At 39.5% G+C, this 24,414-nt stretch overlaps 1 protein-coding gene across 4 annotated transcripts in view; it reads left to right on the top strand.

Moving 5' to 3' along the window:
• The window catches only part of ARHGEF26 (Rho guanine nucleotide exchange factor 26), a 142,551-nt gene that overhangs the window by 83,032 nt on the left and 35,105 nt on the right, over positions 1–24,414 (top strand). For all 4 annotated transcript variants that reach the window (XM_025375553.1, XM_025375554.1, XM_025375556.1 and 1 more), the window contains one exon: positions 20,006–20,095. In XM_025375553.1, the coding sequence (XP_025231338.1) occupies positions 20,006–20,095 (90 nt within the window). The remainder of the gene's footprint in view (positions 1–20,005; positions 20,096–24,414) is intronic.

The following is a 24,414-nucleotide window of genomic DNA, read 5'->3' as shown; positions in this document are numbered from 1 at the left end:
CAGTAGGATTTCTGAATCATATAGTAATCAATTTTTAGTTTTTAAAGGAACCTCCAAACTGTACTCCATTGTGGTTGTACTAATTTACATGCTCATGCTCAGTGTATGAGGGTTGCCTTTTCTCCACATCCTTGTCAGCATTTGTTATTGCCTGTCTTTTGGATATAAGCCATTTTAACTGGAATAAGATGACATCTCATTGTAGTTTTGATTTGCATTTCGCTAATGATCAGTGATGTTGAGGACCTTTTCATATGCCTGTTTGCCATTTGTGTGTCTTCTTTTGAAAAATGTCTATTCAAATCTTTGCACATTTTTGATTGGATTATTAGATTTTTTCCTATAGAGTTGTTTGAACTCCTTATATGTTCTGGTTATTAATCCCTTGTCAGATGGGTAGCTTGCACATATTTTCCTTCTATTCTGGGGGTTGTCTCTTCACTTTGTTGACTCTATACTTTGCAGAAGACTTTTAACTTGATGTGATCCCTTTTGTCCATTTTTACTTTGGTTGCCTGTGGTTTGTAGGGTATTTTTCAAGGAATTTTTGCCCAGACCAATGTCCTATACATTCTCCCCAACATTTTCTTGTAGTAGTTTCATAGTTTGAGGTCTTAGATTTAAGTATTTACTCCATTTTGATTTGATTTTTGTATACGGTAAGAGATAGGGGTATAGTTTTATTCTTCTATGTATGGATTTTCAGTTTTCCCAGCACCGTTTATTAGACTGTCTTTTCCTCAGTGTATGTTCTTGGCATTCATGTCATAAATGAGTTCACTGTAGGTGTCTGGATTTGTTTTTAAGTTATTTTTTTCTGCTTTTCTGGCGTATGTGTCTGTTTTTATGCCAGTGCCATGCTGTCTTGGTTATTATAACTCTGTAGTATAATTTGAAGTCAGGTAACGTGATTCTTCCAATGTTGTTCTTTTTGCTTAGGATGGCTGTGGCTGTTGTGGATCTTTTGTGGTTTCATATAAATTTTAGGATTTTTTATATTTTTTTAAAGAATGTCATTGGTACTTTGATAGGGTTTACATTTAATCTGTAGATTTCTTTGTGTAGTGTGGACATTTTAATAATATTGATTTTTCCAATTCATGAACATGGAATATTTTTCAATTTTTTGGTGTCTTCTTCCATTTCTTTTATCAGTGTTTTATAGTTTTTATTATGGAGATCTTTCACTTCTTTGGTTAATTGCTAAGTATTTGATTTTATGTGTGGCTATTGTAAATGAGATTACTTTTTAATTTCTTTTACACGTTGTTCACTGTTGGCATATAGAAATGCTACTGATTTTTGTATGTTGATTTTGTATCCTGCAACTTTACTGAATTTGTGTATCAGTTCTGATAGTTTTTATTTTGTGGAGCCTTTAGGTTTTTCCAAATATAAGATCTTATAATCTGCAAACAGGATAATTTGATTTCTTCCTTCCAAATTTGGATGGTCTTTATATCATTCTCTTGTTTGATTGCGCTAGCTAGGACTTCCAGTATGTTAAATAACGGTGGTGAAAATGGATATCCTTGTTATGTTCCAGATATTAGAAGAAAGGCTTTCCATTTTTCCCCATTCAGTATGATACTAGCTATGGGTCTGTCATACATGATTTTTTATCATGTTGGGGTATATTTCTTCTATACCTAGTTTTTGAGGGTTTTTATCATGAAGGGATGTTGAATTTTATCAAATGCTTTTTCTGCACAATTGAAATGATCATATGATTTTTGTCCTTCATTTGGTTGATATAATGTATTACACTGATTGATTTGCCTATGTTGAACCATCCTTGCATCCCAGGGATAAATCCCATTTGGTCATGATAAATAATCTTTCTAATGCATTGTTGAATTCAGTTTGCTAGTATTTTGTTGAGGATTTTTGCATTAATATTAATCAGAGATATTGTCCTGTAGTTTTATTTTTGATGTATCTTTGTGTGGTTTTGGTATCACGGAAATACTAGCCTTGTAGAATTAGTTTAGAAGTATTCCCTCCTCCTCTATTTCCTGGAATAGGTTGGGTAGGGTTGGCATTACTTCTTCTTTAACTGATTGGTAGAATTCAGCAGTAAAACCATGGAGTCTCAGGTTTTCCTTTACTGGAGACTTTTTATTACAGCTTCTATCTCATTACTTGTTATTGGTCTATTCAGCTTTTGGATTTCTTCTTGGTTCAATCTTGGTAGGTGATATGTGTCTAAGTATTTGTCCATTTCCTCTAGATTTTTTAAATTATTTATTTTCTACCAATTTTGGGTTTGGTTTGCACTTTTCTAGTTCTTTGAGTTTTATTGTTAGTTTATTTGAAGTTTTTCCTTTTTCCTTTTTTTTTTTTTTTTTTTGAGACAGAGTTTTGCTGTATCTCCCAGGCTGGCATGCAGTGGCATGATCTTGGTTCACTACCAGCCTCCACCTTCTGAGTTCAAGCAATTCTCATGCTTCAGCCTCCCAAGTAACTGGGACTACAGGCACATGCTTGGCTAATTTTTATATTATTATTATTATTATTATGCTTTTTTATTATTATACTTTAAGTTCTATGGTACATGTACACAATGTGCAGGTTTGTTACATATGTATACATGTGCCATGTTGGTGTGCTGTACCCGTTAACTCATTATTTACCTTAGGTATATCTCCTGATGCTATCCCCCTTTCCCCACATGCCACGACAGGCCCCGGTGTGTAATGTTCCCCACCCTGTGTCCAAGTGTTCTCATTGTTCAATTCCCACCTATGAGTGAGAACATGCAATGTTTGGTTTTCTGTCCTTGCGAGAGTTTGTTCAGAATGATGGTTTCCAGCTTCATCCATGTCCCTACAAAGGGCATGAACTCATCCTTTTTTATGGCTGCATAGTATTCCATGGTGTATAGTGTATATGTGCCACATTTTCTTAATCCAGTCTATCATTGATGGACACTGGGTTGGTTCCAAGTCTTTGCTATTGTGAATTGTGCTGCAGTAAACATACGCGTGCATGTGTCTTTATAGCAGCATGATTTATAGTCCTTTGGGTATATGCCCATGTATTATTTTTTAGTAGAGATGGGGTTTCTTTCACCATGTTGGCAGGCTGATCTTGAACTCCTGGTCTCAAGTGATCCACCCACCTCGGCCTCCCAAAGTGCTGGGATTACAGACGTGAGCCACTGCACCCGGCCTTTTCCTCTTCTTTGATGTAGGCGCTTCCAGCTGTAAAATTCCCTCTTAGTACTGCTTTTAGTGTATCACATAGGTTTTGATATGTTGTGTTTCCATTATCATTTGTTTCAAGGAATTTTTCAATTTCCTTCTTATTTTCTTCTTTAACCTACTGGTCATTCAGGAGCATATTATTTAATTTCTATGTATTTGTACAGATTCCAAAATTCCTCTTATTAATTTTTAGTTTTATTTCATTATGGTCAAAGAATATACTTGATATTACTTCAGAACTTTTGCATGTTTTATGACTTGTTTTGTGACCTAAATATGGACTATTCTTGAGAATGATCCATGTGCTGAGGAAAAGAATGTATATTCTGTAGCTCCTGGATGAAATGTTCTGTAAATATCTATTAGATCCATTTGGTCTATAGTGCAGATTAAGTCTGATGTTTCTTTGTTGATTTTCTGTCTGGAAGAACTGTCGAGTGCTGAATGTGGGGTGTTGAAGTCTCTAGCTCTTACTGTACTGTGGTCTATCTCCTTATCTATAATAATATTTGCTTTATATATCTACGCGCTCCAGTGTTGAGTTCATATATATTTAAAATTATTATATTCTCTTGCTGAATTGACCCTATTATCATTATATACTGACTTTCTTTGTGTCTTCTTATAGTTTTTTTTTGAAATCCATTGTGTTTGATACAAGTATAGTATCTCTTGTTTTTTTTTGGAGGGGGGGAGGTGGGTTTCCTTTGACATGTAGTATCTTTCTCCATCCCTTTGTTTTTAGCCTATGTGTGTCTTTATAGGTAAAGTGTTTCTTGTAGGCAACAGATCAATCAGTCTTTTTTTTTTTTTTTTTTTTTTTTAAATCCATTCAGCCAGTCTTTGTCTTTTGATTGGAGAGTTTAGTCCATTTACATTCAGTGGTAATACTTCTGCCCTTTTATTATTTGTTTTCTAGTTGTTTTGTGGTCTTCTATTCCTTCTTTCTTTCTTTTTCATTTTCCTCTAGCAAAGGTTATTTTCTCTGATGATATGGTTTAGTTTTTTGCATTTTATTTTGCATGTGTCCATTGTATATTTTTTGGTTTAAGGTTATCATGAGGCTTGCAAATATTATAATCCATTATTTTAACACAATAACAGCACTATTTACATAAGCAAGGAAACAAGCAAATAGAAAACTAATAAGAGCTCTATGTCTTAACTTCATACCCCCACTTTTAATCATTTTGTTGTTTCTGTTTTTATCTTCTTGTACTGACTATGTCTTGAAAAGTTGTTGTAGTTACTATTTTTGATTGGTTAATCATTTACTCTTCTACTTAGGGTAGGGGTAGTTTACACACCATAGTTACAGTGTTATAATATTCTGTGTTTTTCTATGTACTTACTATTACCAGGGAGTTTTGTACCCTCAGGTGATTACTTATTGTTGATTAACATCGTTTTCTTTCTGATTACAGTACTTCCTTTAGCATTTCTTGCAGGAAAGGTCTAGTGTTGATGAAATGCCTCAGCTTTTGTTTGGGAATGTCTTTATTTCTCCTTCATGTTTGAAGGATATTTTCCCTGGATATACTATTTTAGGGTAAAAGTTTTTTGCCTTCAGCACTTGAAATATGTCATGCCTCTCTCTCATGGCCTGCAAGGTTTCCACTGAAATGTCTGTTGCCAGATGTATTGCAGCTCCATTTTATGTTATTTGTTTCTTTTCTCTTGCTGCTTTTGTTTATTTATTTTTTGTAGAGATGGGGTCTCACTATGTTATCCAGCTTGTTCTCAAACTCCTGGGCTCCAAAAACTTCTTAAACTGATTAACAACTTCAGCAGAGTCTCAGTATACAAAATTAATTTGCAGAAATCGCCAGCATTCCTATACACCAACAATGGATGATCCAAGAGCTAAATCATGAGTGAACTTCCATTCACAATTAACACAAAAAGAATAAAATACCTAAGAATACAGCTAATAAGGGAAGTAAGGACCTCTTCAAGGAGAACTACAAACCACTGCCCAGAGAAATCAGAGATGATGTAAACAGATGGAGAAACATTCCGTGCTCATGGATAGGAAGAATTAGTATCATTAAAACGGCAATACTGCCCAAAGGAATTTATAGACTCAATACTAGTATTATTAAACTACCATTGACATTCTTCACAGAATTATAAAAAAAAGTATTTTAAAATTCATATGGAACACACGAGCCTAAATAGCCAAGGTAATCCTAAGCAAAAAGAACAAAACTGGAGGCGTCACACTGTGTGACTTCAAACTATACTACAGGGCTATAGTATCCAAAACAGCATGGTACTGGTACAAAAACAGACACATAGACCAATGGAATAGACTAATTGCTATTACAGCAGTCTGTGATCTACCGGCAAGGCAGCAGCGAGGCTGGGGGAGGGGCGCCCGCCATTGCTGAGGCTTAAGTAGGTAAACAAAGCTGCTGGGAAGCTCGAACTGGGTGGAGCTCACAGCAGCTCAAGGAAACCTGCCTGTCTCTGTAGACTCCACTCTGGGGACAGGGCACAGTAAACAATAAACGCAGCAGAAGCCTCTGCAGACGCAAACGACTCTGTCTGACAGCTTTGAAGAGAGCAGTGGATCTCCCAACACGGAGGTTGAGATCTGAGAAGGGACAGACTCCCTGCTCAAGTGGGTCCCTGACCCCTGAGTAGCCTAACTGGGAGACATCCCCCACTAGGGGCAGTCTGACACCCCACACCTCACAGGGTGGAGTACACCCCTGAGAAGAAGCTTCCAAAGCAAGAATCAGACAGGTACACTCGCTGTTCAGAAATATTCTATCTTCTGCAGCCTCTGCTGCTGATACCCAGGCAAACAGGGTCTGGAGTGGACCTCAAGCAATCTCCAGCAGACCTACAGCTGAGGGTCCTGACTGTTAGAAGGAAAACTAACAAACAGGAAGGACACCTACACCAAAACCCCATCAGTACATCACCATCATCAAAGACCAGAGGCAGATAAAACCACAAAGATGGGGAAAAAGCAGGGCAGAAAAGCTGGAAATTCAAAAAATAAGAGTGCATCTCCCCCGGCAAAGGAGCGCAGCTCATCGCCAGCAACGGATCAAAGCTGGACGGAGAATGACTTTGACAAGATGAGAGAAGAAGGCTTCAGTCCATCAAATTTCTCAGAGCTAAAGGAGGAATTACGTACCCAGCGCAAAGAAACTAAAAATCTTGAAAAAAAAGTGGAAGAATTGATGGCTAGAGTAATTAATGCAGAGAAGGTCATAAACGAAATGAAAGAGATGAAAACCATGACACGAGAAATACGTGACAAATGCACAAGCTTCAGTAACCGACTCGATCAACTGGAAGAAAGAGTATCAGCAATTGAGGATCAAATGAATGAAATGAAGCGAGAAGAGAAACCAAAAGAAAAAAGAAGAAAAAGAAATGAACAAAGCCTGCAAGAAGTATGGGATTATGTAAAAAGACCAAATCTACGTCTGATTGGGGTGCCTGAAAGTGAGGGGGAAAATGGAACCAAGTTGGAAAACACTCTTCAGGATATCATCCAGGAGAACTTCCCCAACCTAGTAGGGCAGGCCAACATTCAAATCCAGGAAATACAGAGAACGCCACAAAGATACTCCTCGAGAAGAGCAACTCCAAGGCACATAATTGCCAGATTCACCAAAGTTGAAATGAAGGAAAAAATCTTAAGGGCAGCCAGAGAGAAAGGTCGGGTTACCCACAAAGGGAAGCCCATCAGACTAACAGCAGATCTCTCAGCAGAAACTCTACAAGCCAGAAGAGAGTGGGGGCCAATATTCAACATTCTTAAAGAAAAGAATTTTAAACCCAGAATTTCATATCCAGCCAAACTAAGTTTCATAAGTGAAGGAGAAATAAAATCCTTTACAGATAAGCAAATGCTTAGAGATTTTGTCACCACTAGGCCTGCCTTACAAGAGACCCTGAAGGAAGCACTAAACATGGAAAGGAACAACCGGTACCAGCCATCTCAAAAACATGCCAAAATGTAAAGACCATCGAGGCTAGGAAGAAACTGCATCAACTAATGAGCAAAATAACCAGTTAATATCATAATGGCAGGATCAAGTTCACACATAACAATCTTAACCTTAAATGTAAATGGACTAAATGCTCCAATTAAGAGACACAGACTGGCAAACTGGATAAAGAGTCAAGACCCATCAGTCTGCTGTATTCAGGAGACCCATCTCACACGCAGAGACATACATAGGCTCAAAATAAAGGGATGGAGGAAGATTTACCAAGCAAATGGAGATCAAAAAAAAGCGGGGGTTGCAATACTAGTCTCTGATAAAACAGACTTTAAACCATCAAAGATCAAAAGAGACAAAGAAGGCCATTACATAATGGTAAAGGGATCAATTCAACAGGAAGAGCTAACTATCCTAAATATATATGCACCCAATACAGGAGCACCCAGATTCATAAAGCAAGTCCTTAGAGACTTACAAAGAGACTTAGACTCCCATACAATAATAATGGGAGACTTCAACACTCCACTGTCAACATTAGACAGATCAACAAGACAGAAAGTTAACAAGGATATCCAGGAATTGAACTCATCTCTGCAGCAAGCAGACCTAATAGACATCTATAGAACTCTCCACCCCAAATCAACAGAATATACATTCTTCTCAGCACCACATCGTACTTATTCCAAAATTGACCACGTAATTGGAAGTAAAGCACTCCTCAGCAAATGTACAAGAACAGAAATTATAACAAACTGTCTCTCAGACCACAGTGCAATCAAACTAGAACTCAGGACTAAGAAACTCAATCAAACCCGCTCAACTACATGGAAACTGAACAACCTGCTCCTGAATGACTACTGGGTACATAACGAAATGAAGGCAGAAATAAAGATGTTCTTTGAAACCAATGAGAACAAAGATACAACATACCAGAATCTCTGGGACACATTTAAAGCAGTGTGTAGAGGGAAATTTATAGCACTAAATGCCCACAAGAGAAAGCAGGAAAGATCTAAAATTGACACTCTAACATCGCAATTAAAAGAACTAGAGAAGCAAGAGCAAACACATTCGAAAGCTAGCAGAAGGCAAGAAATAACTAAGATCAGAGCAGAACTGAAGGAGATAGAGACACAAAAAACCCTCCAAAAAATCAATGAATCCAGGAGTTGGTTTTTTGAAAAGATCAACAAAATTGACAGACCACTAGCAAGACTAATAAAGAAGAAAAGAGAGAAGAATCAAGTCGATGCAATTAAAAATGATAAAGGGGATATCACCACTGACCCCACAGAAATACAAACTACCATCAGAGAATACTATAAACACCTCTACGCAAATAAACTGGAAAATCTAGAAGAAATGGATAATTTCCTGGACACTTACACTCTTCCAAGACTAAACCAGGAAGAAGTTGAATCCCTGAATAGACCAATAGCAGGCTCTGAAATTGAGGCAATATTTAATAGCCTACCAACCAAAAAAAGTCCAGGACCAGATGGATTCACAGCTGAATTCTACCAGAAGTACAAGGAGGAGTTGGTACCATTCCTTCTGAAACTATTCCAATCAATAGAAAAAGAGGGAATCCTCCCTAACTCATTTTATGAGGCCAACATCATCCTGATACCAAAGCCTGGCAGAGACACAACAAAAAAAGAGAATTTTAGACCAATATCCCTGATGAACATTGATGCAAAAATCCTCAATAAAATACTGGCAAACTGGATTCAGCAACACATCAAAAAGCTTATCCACCATGATCAAGTGGGCTTCATCCCTGGGATGCAAGGCTGGTTCAACATTCGCAAATCAATAAACATAATCCAGCATATAAACAGAACCAAAGACAAGAACCACATGATTATCTCCATAGATGCAGAAAAGGCTTTTGACAAAATTCAACAGCCCTTCATGCTAAAAACGCTCAATAAATTTGGTATTGATGGAACGTACCTCAAAATAATAAGAGCTATTTATGACAAACCCACAGCCAATATCATACTGAATGGGCAAAAACTGGAAAAATTCCCTTTGAAAACTGGCACAAGACAGGGATGCCCTCTCTCACCACTCCTATTCAACATAGTGTTGGAAGTTCTGGCTAGGGCAATCAGGCAAGAGAAAGAAATCAAGGGTATTCAGTTAGGAAAAGAAGAAGTCAAATTGTCCCTCTTTGCAGATGACATGATTGTATATTTAGAAAACCCCATTGTCTCAGCCCAAAATCTCCTTAAGCTGATAGGAAACTTCAGCAAAGTCTCAGGATACAAAATTAATGTGCAAAAATCACAAGCATTCTTATACACTAGTAACAGACAAACAGAGAGCCAAATCATGAATGAACTTCCATTCACAATTGCTTCAAAGAGAATCAAATACCTAGGAATCCAACTTACAAGGGATGTAAAGGACCTCTTCAAGGAGAACTACAAACCACTGCTCAGTGAAATAAAAGAGGACACAAACAAATGGAAGAACATACCATGCTCATGGATAGGAAGAATCAATATCATGAAAATGGCCATACTGCCCAAGGTAATTTATAGATTCAATGCCATCCCCATCAAGCTACCAATGAGTTTCTTCACAGAATTGGAAAAAAACTGCTTTAAAGTTCATATGGAACCAAAAAAGAGCCCACATCTCCAAGACAATCCTAAGTCAAAAGAACAAAGCTGGAGGCATCACGCTACCTGACTTCAAACTATACTACAAGGCTACAGTAACCAAAACAGCATGGTACTGGTACCAAAACAGAGATATAGACCAATGGAACAGAACAGAGTCCTCAGAAATAATAGCACACATCTACAGCCATCTGATCTTTGACAAACCTGAGAGAAACAAGAAATGGGGAAAGGATTCCCTATTTAATAAATGGTGCTGGGAAAATTGGCTAGCCATAAGTAGAAAGCAGAAACTGGATCCTTTCCTTACTCCTTATACGAAAATTAATTCAAGATGGATTAGAGACTTAAATGTTAGACCTAATACCATAAAAATCCTAGAGGAAAACCTAGGTAGTACCATTCAGGACCTAGGCATGGGCAAAGACTTCATGTCTAAAACACCAAAAGCAACGGCAGCAAAAGCCAAAATTGACAAATGGGATCTCCTTAAACTAAAGAGCTTCTGCACAGCAAGAGAAACTACCATCAGAGTGAACAGGCAACCTACAGAATGGGAGAAAATTTTTGCAATCTACTCATCTGACAAAGGGCTAATATCCAGAACCTACAAAGAACTCAAACAAATTTACAAGAAAAAAACAAACAACCCCATCAAAAAGTGGGCAAAGGATATGAACAAACATTTCTCAAAAGAAGACATTCATACAGCCAACAGACACATGAAAAAATGCTCATCATCACTGGCCATCAGAGAAATGCAAATCAAAACCACAATGAGATACCATCTCACACCAGTTAGAATGGCAATCATTAAAAAGTCAGGAAACAACAGGTGCTGGAGAGGATGTGGAGAAATAGGAACGCTTTTACACTGTTGGTGGGATTGTAAACTAGTTCAACCATTATGGAAAACAATATGGCAATTCCTCAAGGATCTAGAACTAGATGTACCATATGACCCAGCCATCCCATTACTGGGTATATACCCAAAGGATTATAAATCCTGCTGCTATAAAGACACATGCACACGTATGTTTATTGCGGCACTATTCACAATAGCAAAGACTTGGAATCAACCCAAATGTCCATCGGTGACAGATTGGATTAAGAAAATGTGGCACATATACACCATGGAATACTATGCAGCCATAAAAAAGGATGAGTTTGTGTCCTTTGTAGGGACATGGATGCAGCTGGAAATCATCATTCTTAGCAAACTATCACAAGAACTGAAAACCAAACACCGCATGTTCTCACTCATAGGTGGGAACTGAACAATGCGATCACTTGGACTCAGGAAGGGGAACATCACACACCGGGGCCTATCATGGGGAGGGGGGAGGGGGGAGGGGGGAGGGTTTGCATTGGGAGTTATACCTGATATAAATGACGAGTTGATGGGTGCAGCACACCAACATGGCACAAGTATACATATGTAACAAACCTGCACGTTATGCACATGTACCCTACAACTTAAAGTATAATAATAATAAATTAATTAAAAAAAAAAAAAAGAATACATGGACACAAGGGGGGAACAACATACACTGGGGCCTAGTGGAGGATAGTGGGTGGGAGGAGGGAGAGAATTAGTGAGAATAGTTAGTGGATTCTGGGCAATACTTGGGTGATGGGATGAACTGTGCAGCAAACCACCACGTCACATGTTTACCTATGTAACAAACCTGCATATTGGGCATATGTACCCCTGAAGCTAAAATAAAAGTTGGAAACAAAGAAAAACTCCTGGGCTCAAGTGATGCTCTTGCCTTGGTCCCTCAAAGTGCTGGGATTACAGGTGTGAACCACCATCCTCAGCCTCTTGCTGCTTTTAGGATCCTTTCTTTATCTGTGAGCTTTGGGTATTTAATTATTAAATGCCTTGAGGTAGTCCTTTTTGGGTTAAATTTGCTTGGTGTTCTGTAACCTTCTTGTACTTGGATATTGATATCTTTCTCTAGGTTTGGGAAGTTCCCTGTTATATCGTTTTGAATAAAATTTCTACCCTGTCTTTCTCTACATCTTCTTTAAGCCCAATAACTCTTAGATTTGTCCTTTTGAGGCTGTTTTCTAGATCCTGTAGCCATGCTTAATCATTTTATATTCTTTTTTCTGTTATCTCCTCTGACTGTGTATTTTCAAATAGCCTGTCTTCAAGCTTCAAGCTCACTGTTTTTTTCTTCTGCTTGATCATTTCTGCTATTAAAGGGCTCTGGTGCAGTATTCAGTATGCCAATTGCCTTTTTTTGTTTTTTGTTTTTTGTTTTTCGAGATGGAGTCTCACTCCATCACCCAGACTGGAGTGCATTGGTGCAATCTTGGTTTGCTGGAACTTCCACCTACTGGGTTCAAGCGATTCTCATGCCTCAGTCTCCCAAGTAGCTGGGATTACAGGCACACACCACCATGCCCGGCTAATTTTTTGTATTTTTAGTAGAGACAGGGTTTCACCATGCTGGCCAGGCTGGTCTCAAACTCCTGGCCTCAAGTGATCCGCCCACCTCGGCCTCCCAAAATGCTGGGATTACAGGCGTGAGCCACCACGCCTGGCCGCCAATTGCATTTTTTGGCTCCAGAATTTCTGCTTGATTTCTTTCAATTATTTCAGTCTCTTTGTTAAATTTAGCTGATATAATTCTGAATTCCTTCTCTGTATTATCTTGAATTTCTTGAGTTTCATCAACACAGCTATTTTGAACTCTTTGCCTGAAAAGTCACATATGTGTGTTTCTCCAGGATTGGTCCCTGGTGCCTTATTTAGTCCATTTGGTGAAATCGTGTTTTCCTGGATGGTGTTGATGCTAGTGAGATGTTCTTTGGTATCTGGGCATGGAAGAGTTAGATATTTATTGTTGTCTTCACTGTCTGGGCTTATTTTTACCCATCCTTCTTGGGAAGGCTTTCCAGACATGTGAAAGAACTTGGGTGTTGTGATCTAAGCTGTATCTGCATTAGGGGCACCCCAAGCAGATTCATATAGGTACCACCTTGATGGTCTAAGATCTGGAAGAATTCTCTGGATTACCAGGTAGAGACTCTTGTTCTCTTCCCTTACTTTCTCCCAGATACATAGCCTCTCTCTTTGTTCAGAGTAACCTAAAGATGGGGGTGGAGTGACACAAGCACCCCTGTGGCCACCCTCACTCTGATTGTGCCGGGTCAGACCTGAAGCCAGCACAGTGCTGGATCTTGCTCAAGGTCTGCTCTAACCACTCCCTAGCTACTGTCTGTTTACTCAAGGCCCTTAGGCTCTACAGTCAGGTGATGGCAACGCCAGCCAGGCCTGTGTCGTTCCCTTCAGGCCAGGGAGGTCCCCCAGGTCCCAAGTGGGTCTAGGGGTACTGTTTGTGAGTCAAGGACTAGAGACAAAAACCTTAGAAGTCTAGCTGGTGTTCTGTCTGAGGCTGAGCTGCCACTCAAACCACAAGATGCATATCTTCCTTTTCCAAAGACAGGGGAACCTCACTTTTTAGCCACCACCACCCCAGGCCACAAGGAGTACTGCCAGACTACTGTTGATGTTCCCTTAAGGTCCGAGGGTTCTTAAGTCAGCTTGTGGTGAATGCTGCCTGGCCTGGGACTCACCCTTCAGGGCAGTGGGCTCCCCTCTGACCCAGGGCAGGTCCAGAAATGGCATCCAAAAGTCAAGTCCTGGAGTAGGGGACCCCAAGAGCCTGCTTGGTGCTCTGCCTTCCTGTGGCCGTGCTGGTACCTGAATCCAGGAAGTCTCAGAGGCTGACTCAAGGCCCTCAGCATAGTACCTGGGTATCCATGCTGTTTATTCAGGGCCCAAGGGCTCTTCAGTAGCCGGTGATTAATACTGCCAGGACTGGATTCTTTTCTTCAAGGCAGCAGGTTCCCTTCTGGCCCAGGGTGTGTGTAGAAATGTTGTCTGGGGCCGGGCACAGTGGCTCACGCCTTTAATCCCAGCACTTTGGGAGGCCGAGGCAGGTGGATCACCTGAGGTCAGGAGTTTCAGACCAGCCTGGCCAATATGGCGAAACCCTGTCTCTACTGAAAATACAAAAAATTAGCTGGGCGTGGTGGCGGACAACTGTAATCTCAGCTACTTGGGAGACTGAGGCAGGAGAATTACTTGAACCTGGGAGGTGGAGGTTACAGTGAGCCAAGATTGCACCATTGCACTCTAGCCTGGGCGACAGAGCAAGACTCTGTCCCTGCCCCCTGCCCCCCGCCCACAAATAAAAACAACAAAACAAAACAAAAAAAACCAAAGAAATGTTGTCTGGGAGGTAGGGCCTGAAACGGGGGCCTAACAACTCTGAACATTACTCTGTCCTGTTGTGGCTGAGCTGGTATCTAAGATGTAAGACAAAGCCCTGCCCATTTTTCCCTCTCCTCTTCTTAAGCAGAAGGAAGGGGTTTCTTTTGGAGCTCCAGCTGTGTAGCCTGGGGTTAGGGGAGGGGTGATTTCAGCACTCACTTGGCTGCCACAACTGGTGTCTCAGTATGTCATGTGAGCCCCATTCCATTGTCTCTGGGCCTAGTTCGGCACTAGGACTTGTCTAAGTGTCACAGTCCTTATGGCCTAAACTGCCTTTCAAGTTCTCTGAGAGAGACAGAGTGCTGTAGGCCTTGGTGGCGAGGTCCAAGCTCAAGTTCAAACTACTGGGATAGGTGATTCCCTTCTGAGTAGGGCTCATTTAAGTGCTCCATCTGTGTAGATGGGCATCAGCTGAGTTTGGTCGGATTTTTCTTTCTGCTCTAACAGGGCAGCACTGAGTTTAGTGCGTCTCAGTTGCTGTGTTCTCTCTCCCGCAATGCCCAGAGATGCTCTCTGCAACATGCTGCTGCTGTAGGAGATGGGGGCGGTGAGGGGTGGCATCGGGGGTTCAAAACTGTTTTTTCTATCTCTTTAGTGCTTCTTTCAGCAATATGAAGATAAAACCAGGTATTGAGAGCTCACCTAATTTTTGGTTCTTGTGAAGGTGTTTTTTCTGTGTAGATAGTTGTTAAATTGGTGTCCTTGAAGAGGGTAGCGGGGAGGATGATTGGTGGAGCCTTCTATTCCATTATCTTAGTTGGCTTTGGGCCAATATATAAATATATATTTATATAAAAACATACAAACGTGTCTAAACTGTGTTGTTCAGTGCAGAAAATTAAGTTGCAGAACAATATAAATAGTTTAATGACACCCAGATAATAAAGTGTGTTTTTATATATATGTATATATTTTATTGATATGCAGAAGTAGCCCCAGAATCATCCACATCACACTTTCAACCATTGTTAGCTGTGGTAAAGGGAGAAGAGTTTGGAGGGGAGGAAGTACTAAGGCTAAGTACAGCTCCGTAAGAATGTATTTAAGTTGACATTGGTATATTTTAACAGTGGATAAAGTGGCCAAGTGCAGTGGCTCACACCTATAATCCCAGCATTTTGGAAGACTGAGGTAGGTGTATTGCTTGAGCCCAGGAGTTCGAGACCAGCCTGGGCAACATAGTGAGACCTCTTTTCTATAGTAAATCAAAAAATTAGCCTGGCACACAGCTATCGTTCCAGCTACTTGGGAGGCTGAGGTGGGAGGATTGCTTGAGCCCAGGATGTTGATCATGCCATGATAGACCATGTGACCATGATCACACCACTGCACTACAAGCTGGGTGACAGAGCAAGACCCTGTCTCCAAAAAAAAAAGGAAAATTGAATACAATAATAAATGTATATTGCAGAGTATTTGGAAAACTTAGGAGACAGAAAGGAAAATGTAGCAGTAATTTTATCACTTAAAGATGACTGTTGTCATTCTGTTTTGTATCCTTCTGGTTGGCTTTCAATTTATTCCAATATTAGTGTATGGCTATAAAGGAACACTTAAAAGAGGTCCCCCAACCTTTTTGGCACCCCAGACTGGTTTCATGGAAGACGATTTTTCCACAGACATGGGTGGGGTGTGGGGGGTAGGTGGTAGGTGGTTTCGGGATGAAACCATTTCACCTCAGATCATCAAGCATTAGATTCTCATAAGGAGCGCACAACCTAGATCCTTCACATGCGCAGTTTACAATAAGGTTCACATTCCTATGAGAATCTAATGCTTTGACTGATCTGACAGGAGGAGGAGGCAGAGCTCAGGCAGTAATGCTCACTTGCCCACTGCTCACCTCCTGCTGTGCGCTGGGTTCTTGTAACCAATCCATGGCCCTGGGGTGGGGGATCCATGGTATATATGGTACCTGTTTCATTTGGCATTCTAAGTTGTGCTCCATTGAACATTGTCTTACGTAAATGATTGTGCACATCTAACCATTTCTAAAGATAAATTTTCAGAAGTGGGTTTATGGGAAGAAAAATACAAGAATGTTTTAAAGGCTTTTGTATATAATGCCAAAGTGCCTTCCAGAAAAGTTCCTGTCCACATCTACCAGTAGTATTTCAAAGTGTCTTTCTCACTGCATACTGCCAGGATCAGATATTCTATTAATCTTTGTGAATCTGACAGATCAAAAAGACTTTATTTGTATTTTAATTTTTTTCTTTACTAGTAACATTGAGAGAGAGAGAGTGTGTGTGTATATATGTGTGTGTGTATATGTATATACATATACATATATATATGCTTCTGTTCCAAGCCTAATATATATTTATTAGGCCTGGGGCAAAAATTGTAGTGAACCAAATTTAATAAAGCTTGGGCATAAATTGAAGGAAGGTCCAGTAATATACTGAGGCTGCTTTCAATAAAAACAGCAGAACACATATATCCAAATTAATGCTTGTCCCTTCAAAATATTGATTAAAATAAACTCCATTGATGACACCTTTGCTGAAGACATTTTAGGATCTTGGTTTTGGTCTGACTTCTGAAGCACTTTTGGTTTCTTTAGGACTTCCCTAGTGGTGGCATGACTCCGACTTTTGCCAGTGGGCTCAGAATTTGGAAGTTTAAGAAATAAGATAACCCAAACTTAATAATGCCACTTTTTCCTTTCATTTTATGAAGGGATAACTATTGGCCTGGTGTGCTGGCCCATGTATGTAATCCTAGCAGTTTGGGATGCTAAGGTGGGGTGATCACTTGATGTCAGGAGTTCAAGACCAGCCTGGGCAATGTAATGGGACCCCATCTCCACATAAAAGGGAGGATAACTATAAAGAAATTATTTCTTTTTTAAAAGATGACTTATAAACTGGCTCTGAAGGTGGTTTGTTTATGCAGAAACATTTGCAGAATATCCCATTGGGTGTTAGATGCTATGTTGGGCTCTGGGCTTACAATTACGGAAATTTTATACTCTCTGCTCTCCGGTCTTTTTGGAGAGGTAATGCCCACGTTGAGCACTGAAAGACAAGTAGGGGGATATAAATCCAGATAAGAAGGAGTCAGTCGGATGGAGTGTGGTGAAGGATGTTCAGACAGGGAAACACACATGCAGAAGAGAGAAGGCAGGACACAGCATATGCATCCAACATTTGGTAGGGTGAGGCCCCACATGGGAGCAGTGAGAGGTTAGGGATCAAGGAAGTAGGCACCGGATCATGAAGGGTCTTGCTAAGACTTTATTCTGAAAGCTTCAGGAAACCTTTTAAGGATTTCTAGTGGAGTTGTTTCATGATCAGATCTGAACTTAGAAAAACTGACATCTTATTTTTGGAGGATGCATAAGGGTAGGGCAGAAGTGAGGAAAATAATTGAGAGACCAGTAATCCAGGCAGCAAGTGGTCTGAGCCTGAGTTCAGTGGCCAGGGCAGGTAGAGAGAAGTGGACAGCAGGACAGCATCATTAAGGAGACTTGGATTATATGTGGAGGGCAAAGCAGAGGGAGGGGTCTGAGTGGTCGTGGCCAAATTTTGGGGGAAAGTGGATGATGCTGAGGTGAGTCATGAAGATAGACAATGTGGAGCCAGGGGCAAGAGCGTGATGAAGGAGATGCTTAGGTTTGGTCGTGCTGAATTTGAAATGGCTCTGGGACATTTAAGAAGAGATGTCATGTAAATAGTTGGATCCAGAGCCTAGGATGTAGACAAAGTCTGGGAACATAGATTTGGGAGCTATGAACACATTCCCCAAGAGAAGTCACAAAAATGTGCCAAGCAGCAGGAGCCTGATACGGTGCTTGCGTTTCACTCTGATATGCCCTGTTCCTTTCAGGGTATTGCATTTTCAGGTTGCCCCTGTCTCACACCTAGATATTTTGGCTCTCAGCTTTGATCTGATATAGCTATCAATCCCTGCATCAGTGAACTCACAGGCCATAGCTAAAGATATGCTGTCATTGAAGACAGGTTTGTCCTCCAAAACTAAATACCAAGTGAGCAATTAGAAATTGTTTAAGTGCCCATCAATAGGAAATAGAATAAATATATTGTGGAAAGTCCATATAATTATTATAACATAAATTGGATCATATCATTTCCCCCGCTGAAAGCCTGCTAGTGACTTTTTTTTGCACCTAGAATACAATCCAGACAGCTTAAGACCTTGCATGATCTGACCTTGGCCTGTTTTGGCTTCATCCCATGCCACCTTCCTTCATGCCAGGATCTTCTTTGACTCACTCAAACAGTCACACACTTTCTCATCTCATCCTTTGCTCATGGTGTCCCCTCTCCGTGAACCATCTTATCATTTAGTAGTAACTACTTGTCCTTCAGCTTGCAGCTTAAATTACCTCTCAGGAGAGGGTCCCTTGGATCCCTCCCCACTTGCCACTCCCCTACTCCTCTGTGTTTTTACATTACGATCTCAGTCTATGATTTTTTTTTCTTTTTCTTTTTTTTGCCTTTTGTCTGCCCTTCCGTAAGGTTAGGGATTGTGAGTATTATAACACTAGTACCTGAAACATAGTAGGTACTAAATAAACTTTTTTTTTTTTTCAATGAATGATATTTTAGCAGGGGAAATATTTTTGTCTTAATTCAAGCTGCTGTAACAGAGTATCATAAACTGGGTGGTTTAAGGAACAGGTATATATTGCTCACAGTTCTGGAGGCTGGGCAGTCCAAGATCAAGGTATAGGCAGATCCAGTGCTTGCCAAAGGCTGGTTTCCTGGTTTGCAGATGGCTACATTCTCCCTGTATCCTCACATGGTGGGGAGATAGCAGAGAGAAGAAGAAAGCTATTCTGTCTCTTCTTATAAGGGCACTAATGCCATTCATGAGGACTCAACTCTCGTGACCTAGTTACCTCCAAAGGCTCTGCCTCCTAATATTATCACATTGAAGGTTAGGATTTCAGCATGAATTTGGGGGAGGCACAAACATTTATTCTGTAATAACTGATAAGTGAAAAAAAAAGACACACAGCATAGAATAATCATTTCCAAAAATGAAAGAAAAATTTCTATACATATATGTGTGTGTTTATATGTTCATATAAACATAGGAAAAAAAGAGAAAGTATGTGGCCCAGTCTGTTTCCAACTACATCTGTTCAGTGGGAGTAGGTCAGGACCTTTTATGGCCTATTTTATTTTCTTCTATATTATAATAATCATTTATTTATTTCTATAGTGGGCATGTTTATATTTTTGTAACTATATTTTTATAGTGGGCATTACCTAACAAAGCAGAAATATTAAAAATAAATCCAATTAAAATTTCCACTCCTTTTAACAATCACGTTTGTTTTTATGGCCAATGACTCTTACATGGGCATTTTTTTTTTTCAGGTTTTCCAGTTAATGAGAAATTTGAGATGCAAAATTCTTTTTGATTTAGACCAGTGAATGAAGATTAGGTACTCATTAAACAACTGTGAAAGTCCTTTGTAGATAATTTTGCTTTATAGATAATTTAGTGCTTCCAGTGAAACTGAAATGTAACTGATGGCCTTAGCTTGGCTATTTTTGAAGAATCCTTGACTGTCAGGCTCCCTTGTAAGACTTCCCTCTTCAGCACTCCGTTTACTGGCCACATGCTTTACATAGCACTCTGCTTAGATTTTGCCTTTGAGGATGGCCATCTCCCTTCAGCTGCTCTGATTTGGAAGAGGGGCAAGGAGTGCAGCTTTCCTCGAGATAGGGCGACCTTTTTTTCCCTTCTATCTTCACATCCTAATCACACTACTTCTAACTGGATGTGAATGTCTTAACTGTGAAAAACTGTGAGTTCTCTGCCAGAAATAAGTCTCTAGGGCTTCCCAAGTGTTAATTATTTCCTGTGAGAGTTCTGATTTGAAAGTGAGGTTTCTCTCCTTGACCTTTAACCCTCATTACTCTTCTGTGTTCCCAGTTGGTTCGACTGTGCAATGAGGGCGCCCGGAAGATGGAAAGGACTGAGATGATGTACACAATTAACTCCCAGCTGGAATTTAAAATTAAGGTATTCTCGTACCTTGTTCATTACTGTTCTTGCCTAAGTTTTCTCTAAATAGAGAGAGACAGTTGAGGGCAACAAAGTAGATAGGAATTTGCTTTTCGAAGAAGGGTCATAAATTGATAAGAAGGAGTAGCAGATGCTTCAGGCAATTTGGTTTTGCTTGTACCAGAGTGACCTTTCTCCAGGCCCTGAAGCCAGGCATTATCTAAGAAGACTTTTTTGTTTTTTTCCAGGAAGACACCAAGCTTAGGGGAATAAACAAAATAATAGAATAGTGTAGTTAAAATAATAGAATTTTAGAATTCAAAGGAGATTCCTTCATTATTCTCAAAATGTTCTGAAAAACAGTAATATTCCATGCCCTGGACCAGTGTTCTCCTAAATTAAATAAGGACACTCCTTTTCTTGTTTGCAAAACAGATCGTTAATAGGTAATTTTTTTCAAGATTGTTTTTCTCCCATAATTTTTTTGAATATGTGCTGCTTGTTATTCCTTGTCTGATACTGCTCTGGAGCAGATGACAAGATGAACAAAGAGGAAGAAAATGACAGTTAATGGCAAATCTAGGTCATGGCCATTCTTTTGTTGGCTCACCGGCTGAGTTTTTAATGGGAAGTTAGTGCTCACAATTGTGACTCTATTTAGTTTTATAACTTGTAAATGTCATTAAACCATTTTAAGTGACTGGTCATGTTTTGCCCTAGTAAAAGTGTTTCTATTTCGTGCAGTCAAATTATAGTGATCAGCATTTCATGGTATTCTGTGAAGAGCAGATTCTCTGCCATGTCATGTAGTTTGAGGATTATTGCATGCTTGCTTTGGCAGCATATATACTAAAATTGAGGATCACTGATATAGTACAGCTACACCCTTTTGTTTTAAGAATGAGGAAAAGAAACCCAGAGAATAATTGTCTGCAGAGTCACTTGGCTAGTGGTGATAAAATCAGGACTAAGGTCCAGACGTCCTGACTTGCAGGTCAGTGTAAACTGTTCTACTGTAACATTCTGACGGTAATGGTTTAGATGCAGAAACACAAACTGTAAAAGGGAAGAAGATGGGTATTTGCCAAAAACCAGACACACACGCACACACATGTATGCATGCACACTTTAAATAGTTTTAATATTCTTGTACAGAAATGTACAGCAATTAAAAAACCCATCTTTCTCCTAGTTCTCAATATCTCGTCCTCTCTAATTTGTTTCTAAATATTTTGGAAAATATATCTGACAAGTTTGTTTTTTGTTTTTTAATTTGCTCCTTTTGAAAGATGAAAAAAATCCCTAACCATTTTTCTTTTCCCTTCTTCACTGAAACTCAGTTGGTATAAGATTACATTAAGAAACTCTGTCCAGGCCGGGCAAGGTGGCTCATGCCTGTAATCCCAGCACTTTGGGAGGCCAAGGTAGGGATCACCTGGGGTCAGGAGTTTGAGACCAGCCTGACCAACATGATGAAACCCTGTCTCTACTAAAAATACAAAAATTAGCTGGATATAGTGGCGGACACCTGTAATCCCAGCTATTTGGGAAGCTGAGGCAGGAGAATCGCTTGAACCCTGGAGGCAGAGGTTGCAATGTGTCGATATCTCACCACTGCACTCCAGCCTGGGCAACAGAGCAAGACTCAAAAAAAAAAAAAAAAACCTCAGTCCAGAACCCAAAATTAATTTGTAATTGAAAAATACTAACCCCAAGGATCATTAAAAGTAAGTGATTAACATCAATTGAGTTCATGAATTTTGGTTGGTTGTTTTCTTTTTCATTCAATGATTAAAATATTTGCAAGCCTAAAGTATAGATTTACAGTGGAGCACCTAATTTAGAACACTTAGAATTACTAATTAGTACTAATTGGAAATACTCGTAAAATCTTAGGACCTTATAACACTATATGAATAACAGTGGACGTTCCTATTTAATTTATTTTAATGATGATAAAATAGAGGTTCAGTGAGGTTAAATGATTTATCCAAGTGTACAATGGCAAGTATTGTAAGAATACAACAGATTTACTGAGCATCTTCCATGTGGAAGGCAGTAGATAAACAAAAACATGGTCATCCCTCCCCTCATAGTCTAGTAGAAGACTGCTGAAAATCAAAGGAGTCAGCGAAGTCTACAGCTATCACAGTAGCTAGAAGACTATGGAAAGTACTGGAAATGGAAAGGAGATGGACAGCTCTAAGAGCAAGAGACAGGCTGTGGGGCTTGGAGCAGTCTGGCAAGGCTTCATGCCAGAGGTGTGTTTGACCTGAATCTTGAAAGGTGAGTTAGGAAGGGTCTCAGAGCAGAAACAAATGCACAGTTTCCACTGCTGTGGCCCAGGAATTGTAAGCAATTCAGGAACTGTGGGTAGACTTGGGGTGCAAGAGGAGCAGGGCGGAGCTGCGGTAGCAGGCAAACACTCATATGGACGTCCCTGTGCACCAAGAGGAGGAGCTGAGTGAGGTCATTTGGGAGCCACTAAAAAGTTCTCATTAGGGAAGTGACACAATCAGATGTGTGTTTAGTAAAGACAACTTCAGCAGTGGGGAAAGGCTTTTCCAACTTACTCCAAATCCAGAAGTCATTAAAAGAAAAAAGTCCAATTTATCTATATAACTTTTTAAAAATTTTCTCTATAGGGGGAAAAAGACCATGAAAAAAGTGCAAAGGCAAATAGCAAACTGGAGACAAAAGTAGTTGCAACTCACATATAGACAAAGGGTAAATATCCCCAATGTATAAAATCAAAGTGATAAGAGAAGACCCACTAGTCTACAAGCCAAGGAGCACCAAAGATTGCCAGCAAACTACCAGAAGCTGGGGGAGAGACCTGGAACAGATTATTCTCTAGCACCTTCTGAGAGCCTGGCCTTGCTGACACTTTCATCTTAGGCTGTCTTCCAAAACTGTGAGACATAAATTCCTGTTGTATAAAACAAAGAAAAAAAAATACCACTAGAAAGTTGCAAATTAGAAAACTGCTACCAGAAAAGGAAACCCAAATGATGATTAAAGTTTTGAAGATGCTTTATTTCACTCAGAAGAAAATTGCTATTTGAAGACTAGCAAATAAAGATAATGAACCTCATCTTTTAGATTTATAAATAATTCAAAAGTTTGATAACACATTTTATTGATGGAATTGGAGAGAAAGACATTTTTATATGTTGCCGGTGGGAAAGATTGTTCCACTCCAATGGTGTGCAATTTGGCAATAACTATCAAAATTACAAATGCAAGTGACTACAACTCAGCAATTTTACTTCTAAGAATTTATTCTACAGATGTACTCATCAATGTATAAAATTATACACACACTGAGCGTTGTTTGTAATAGTGAAAGATGAGGAAAAACATCTAAATATCTATCAAAGAGGACTGATTAAATAAATTATAGTATACCCAAATAATGTGATACCACTCAAAAGAATAAAGGAGAATTTTAGATACCTATATGGAAATCTTTCTTATACATTATTAAATGAAAAAAGTAAGGTTTAGATATAAAAAAATACAATTTGCTTTTGCAGATGAAATCTTTGGACAGATGCAGACGAAACTAGTTATTGGTCATTACCTGTGAGGGGCGGTGGTCAGGGAGTGGGCCTTGTCGGGTTGACTGGGTGGAGAGCCACCCACTCACTCAGATAGGAAATTCAGGAGGAGGAACAAGTTTCAGGGGAAGGTAATGAGTTCTATTTTGGCCATATTTGTTTTATGGTATGGCTATAGGTACTACTACTATGAGAATATTGGTTGCACATTTACTAAGTAGTGCCATTTTCACATTTATCTGATTTAATTCTCACATGAACCCTGTAAAGTACCCTATTATTAACTTCATTTTATAGATGAAGAACCTGAAGCTAGAGAGATTAAATACTTTGCTCAAGGTTATACACGAAGACGTTATAAAGTCTAGATTCAAATCTTTGACTCTGGAGTCCACATTCTTAACAATGACTGTATAATAATATGGATATTTTTCTAATTTGGAGGAAAGTAAATTTTGTAGGGCGTGTGTGTGTGTGTGTGTGTGTGTTTCATTTTCATTTCACACATGTTTTTCATTTTTAATTTTGCTTGTGATTTCCTGGAAGACTGTCAAGTGCTAAACTGCAGTAATATGAGAGGAGATAGAAAGCATCGCTGGATTGGCACTTTGGAAGCTAGTATAAAGTTAGAGCACAGGCTCCAGAGCTGGCCTGCCTGAGTTGCTGTAGTATATTAGCTGTATAACCTTGGGCATCACTTACCTTTTCATGTCTTGGTTTTCTGAACCCTAAAATAAAGCTGATGATAGTACTTTTCCTCATGGAATGATTTTGAAA

Source organism: Theropithecus gelada, chromosome 2, assembly GCF_003255815.1.
Source record: "Theropithecus gelada isolate Dixy chromosome 2, Tgel_1.0, whole genome shotgun sequence".
Classification (NCBI taxonomy): domain Eukaryota; kingdom Metazoa; phylum Chordata; class Mammalia; order Primates; family Cercopithecidae; genus Theropithecus; species Theropithecus gelada.
Note: the sequence above shows the minus strand (reverse complement) of the source record. Positions and strands in the feature narration are given on the sequence as shown.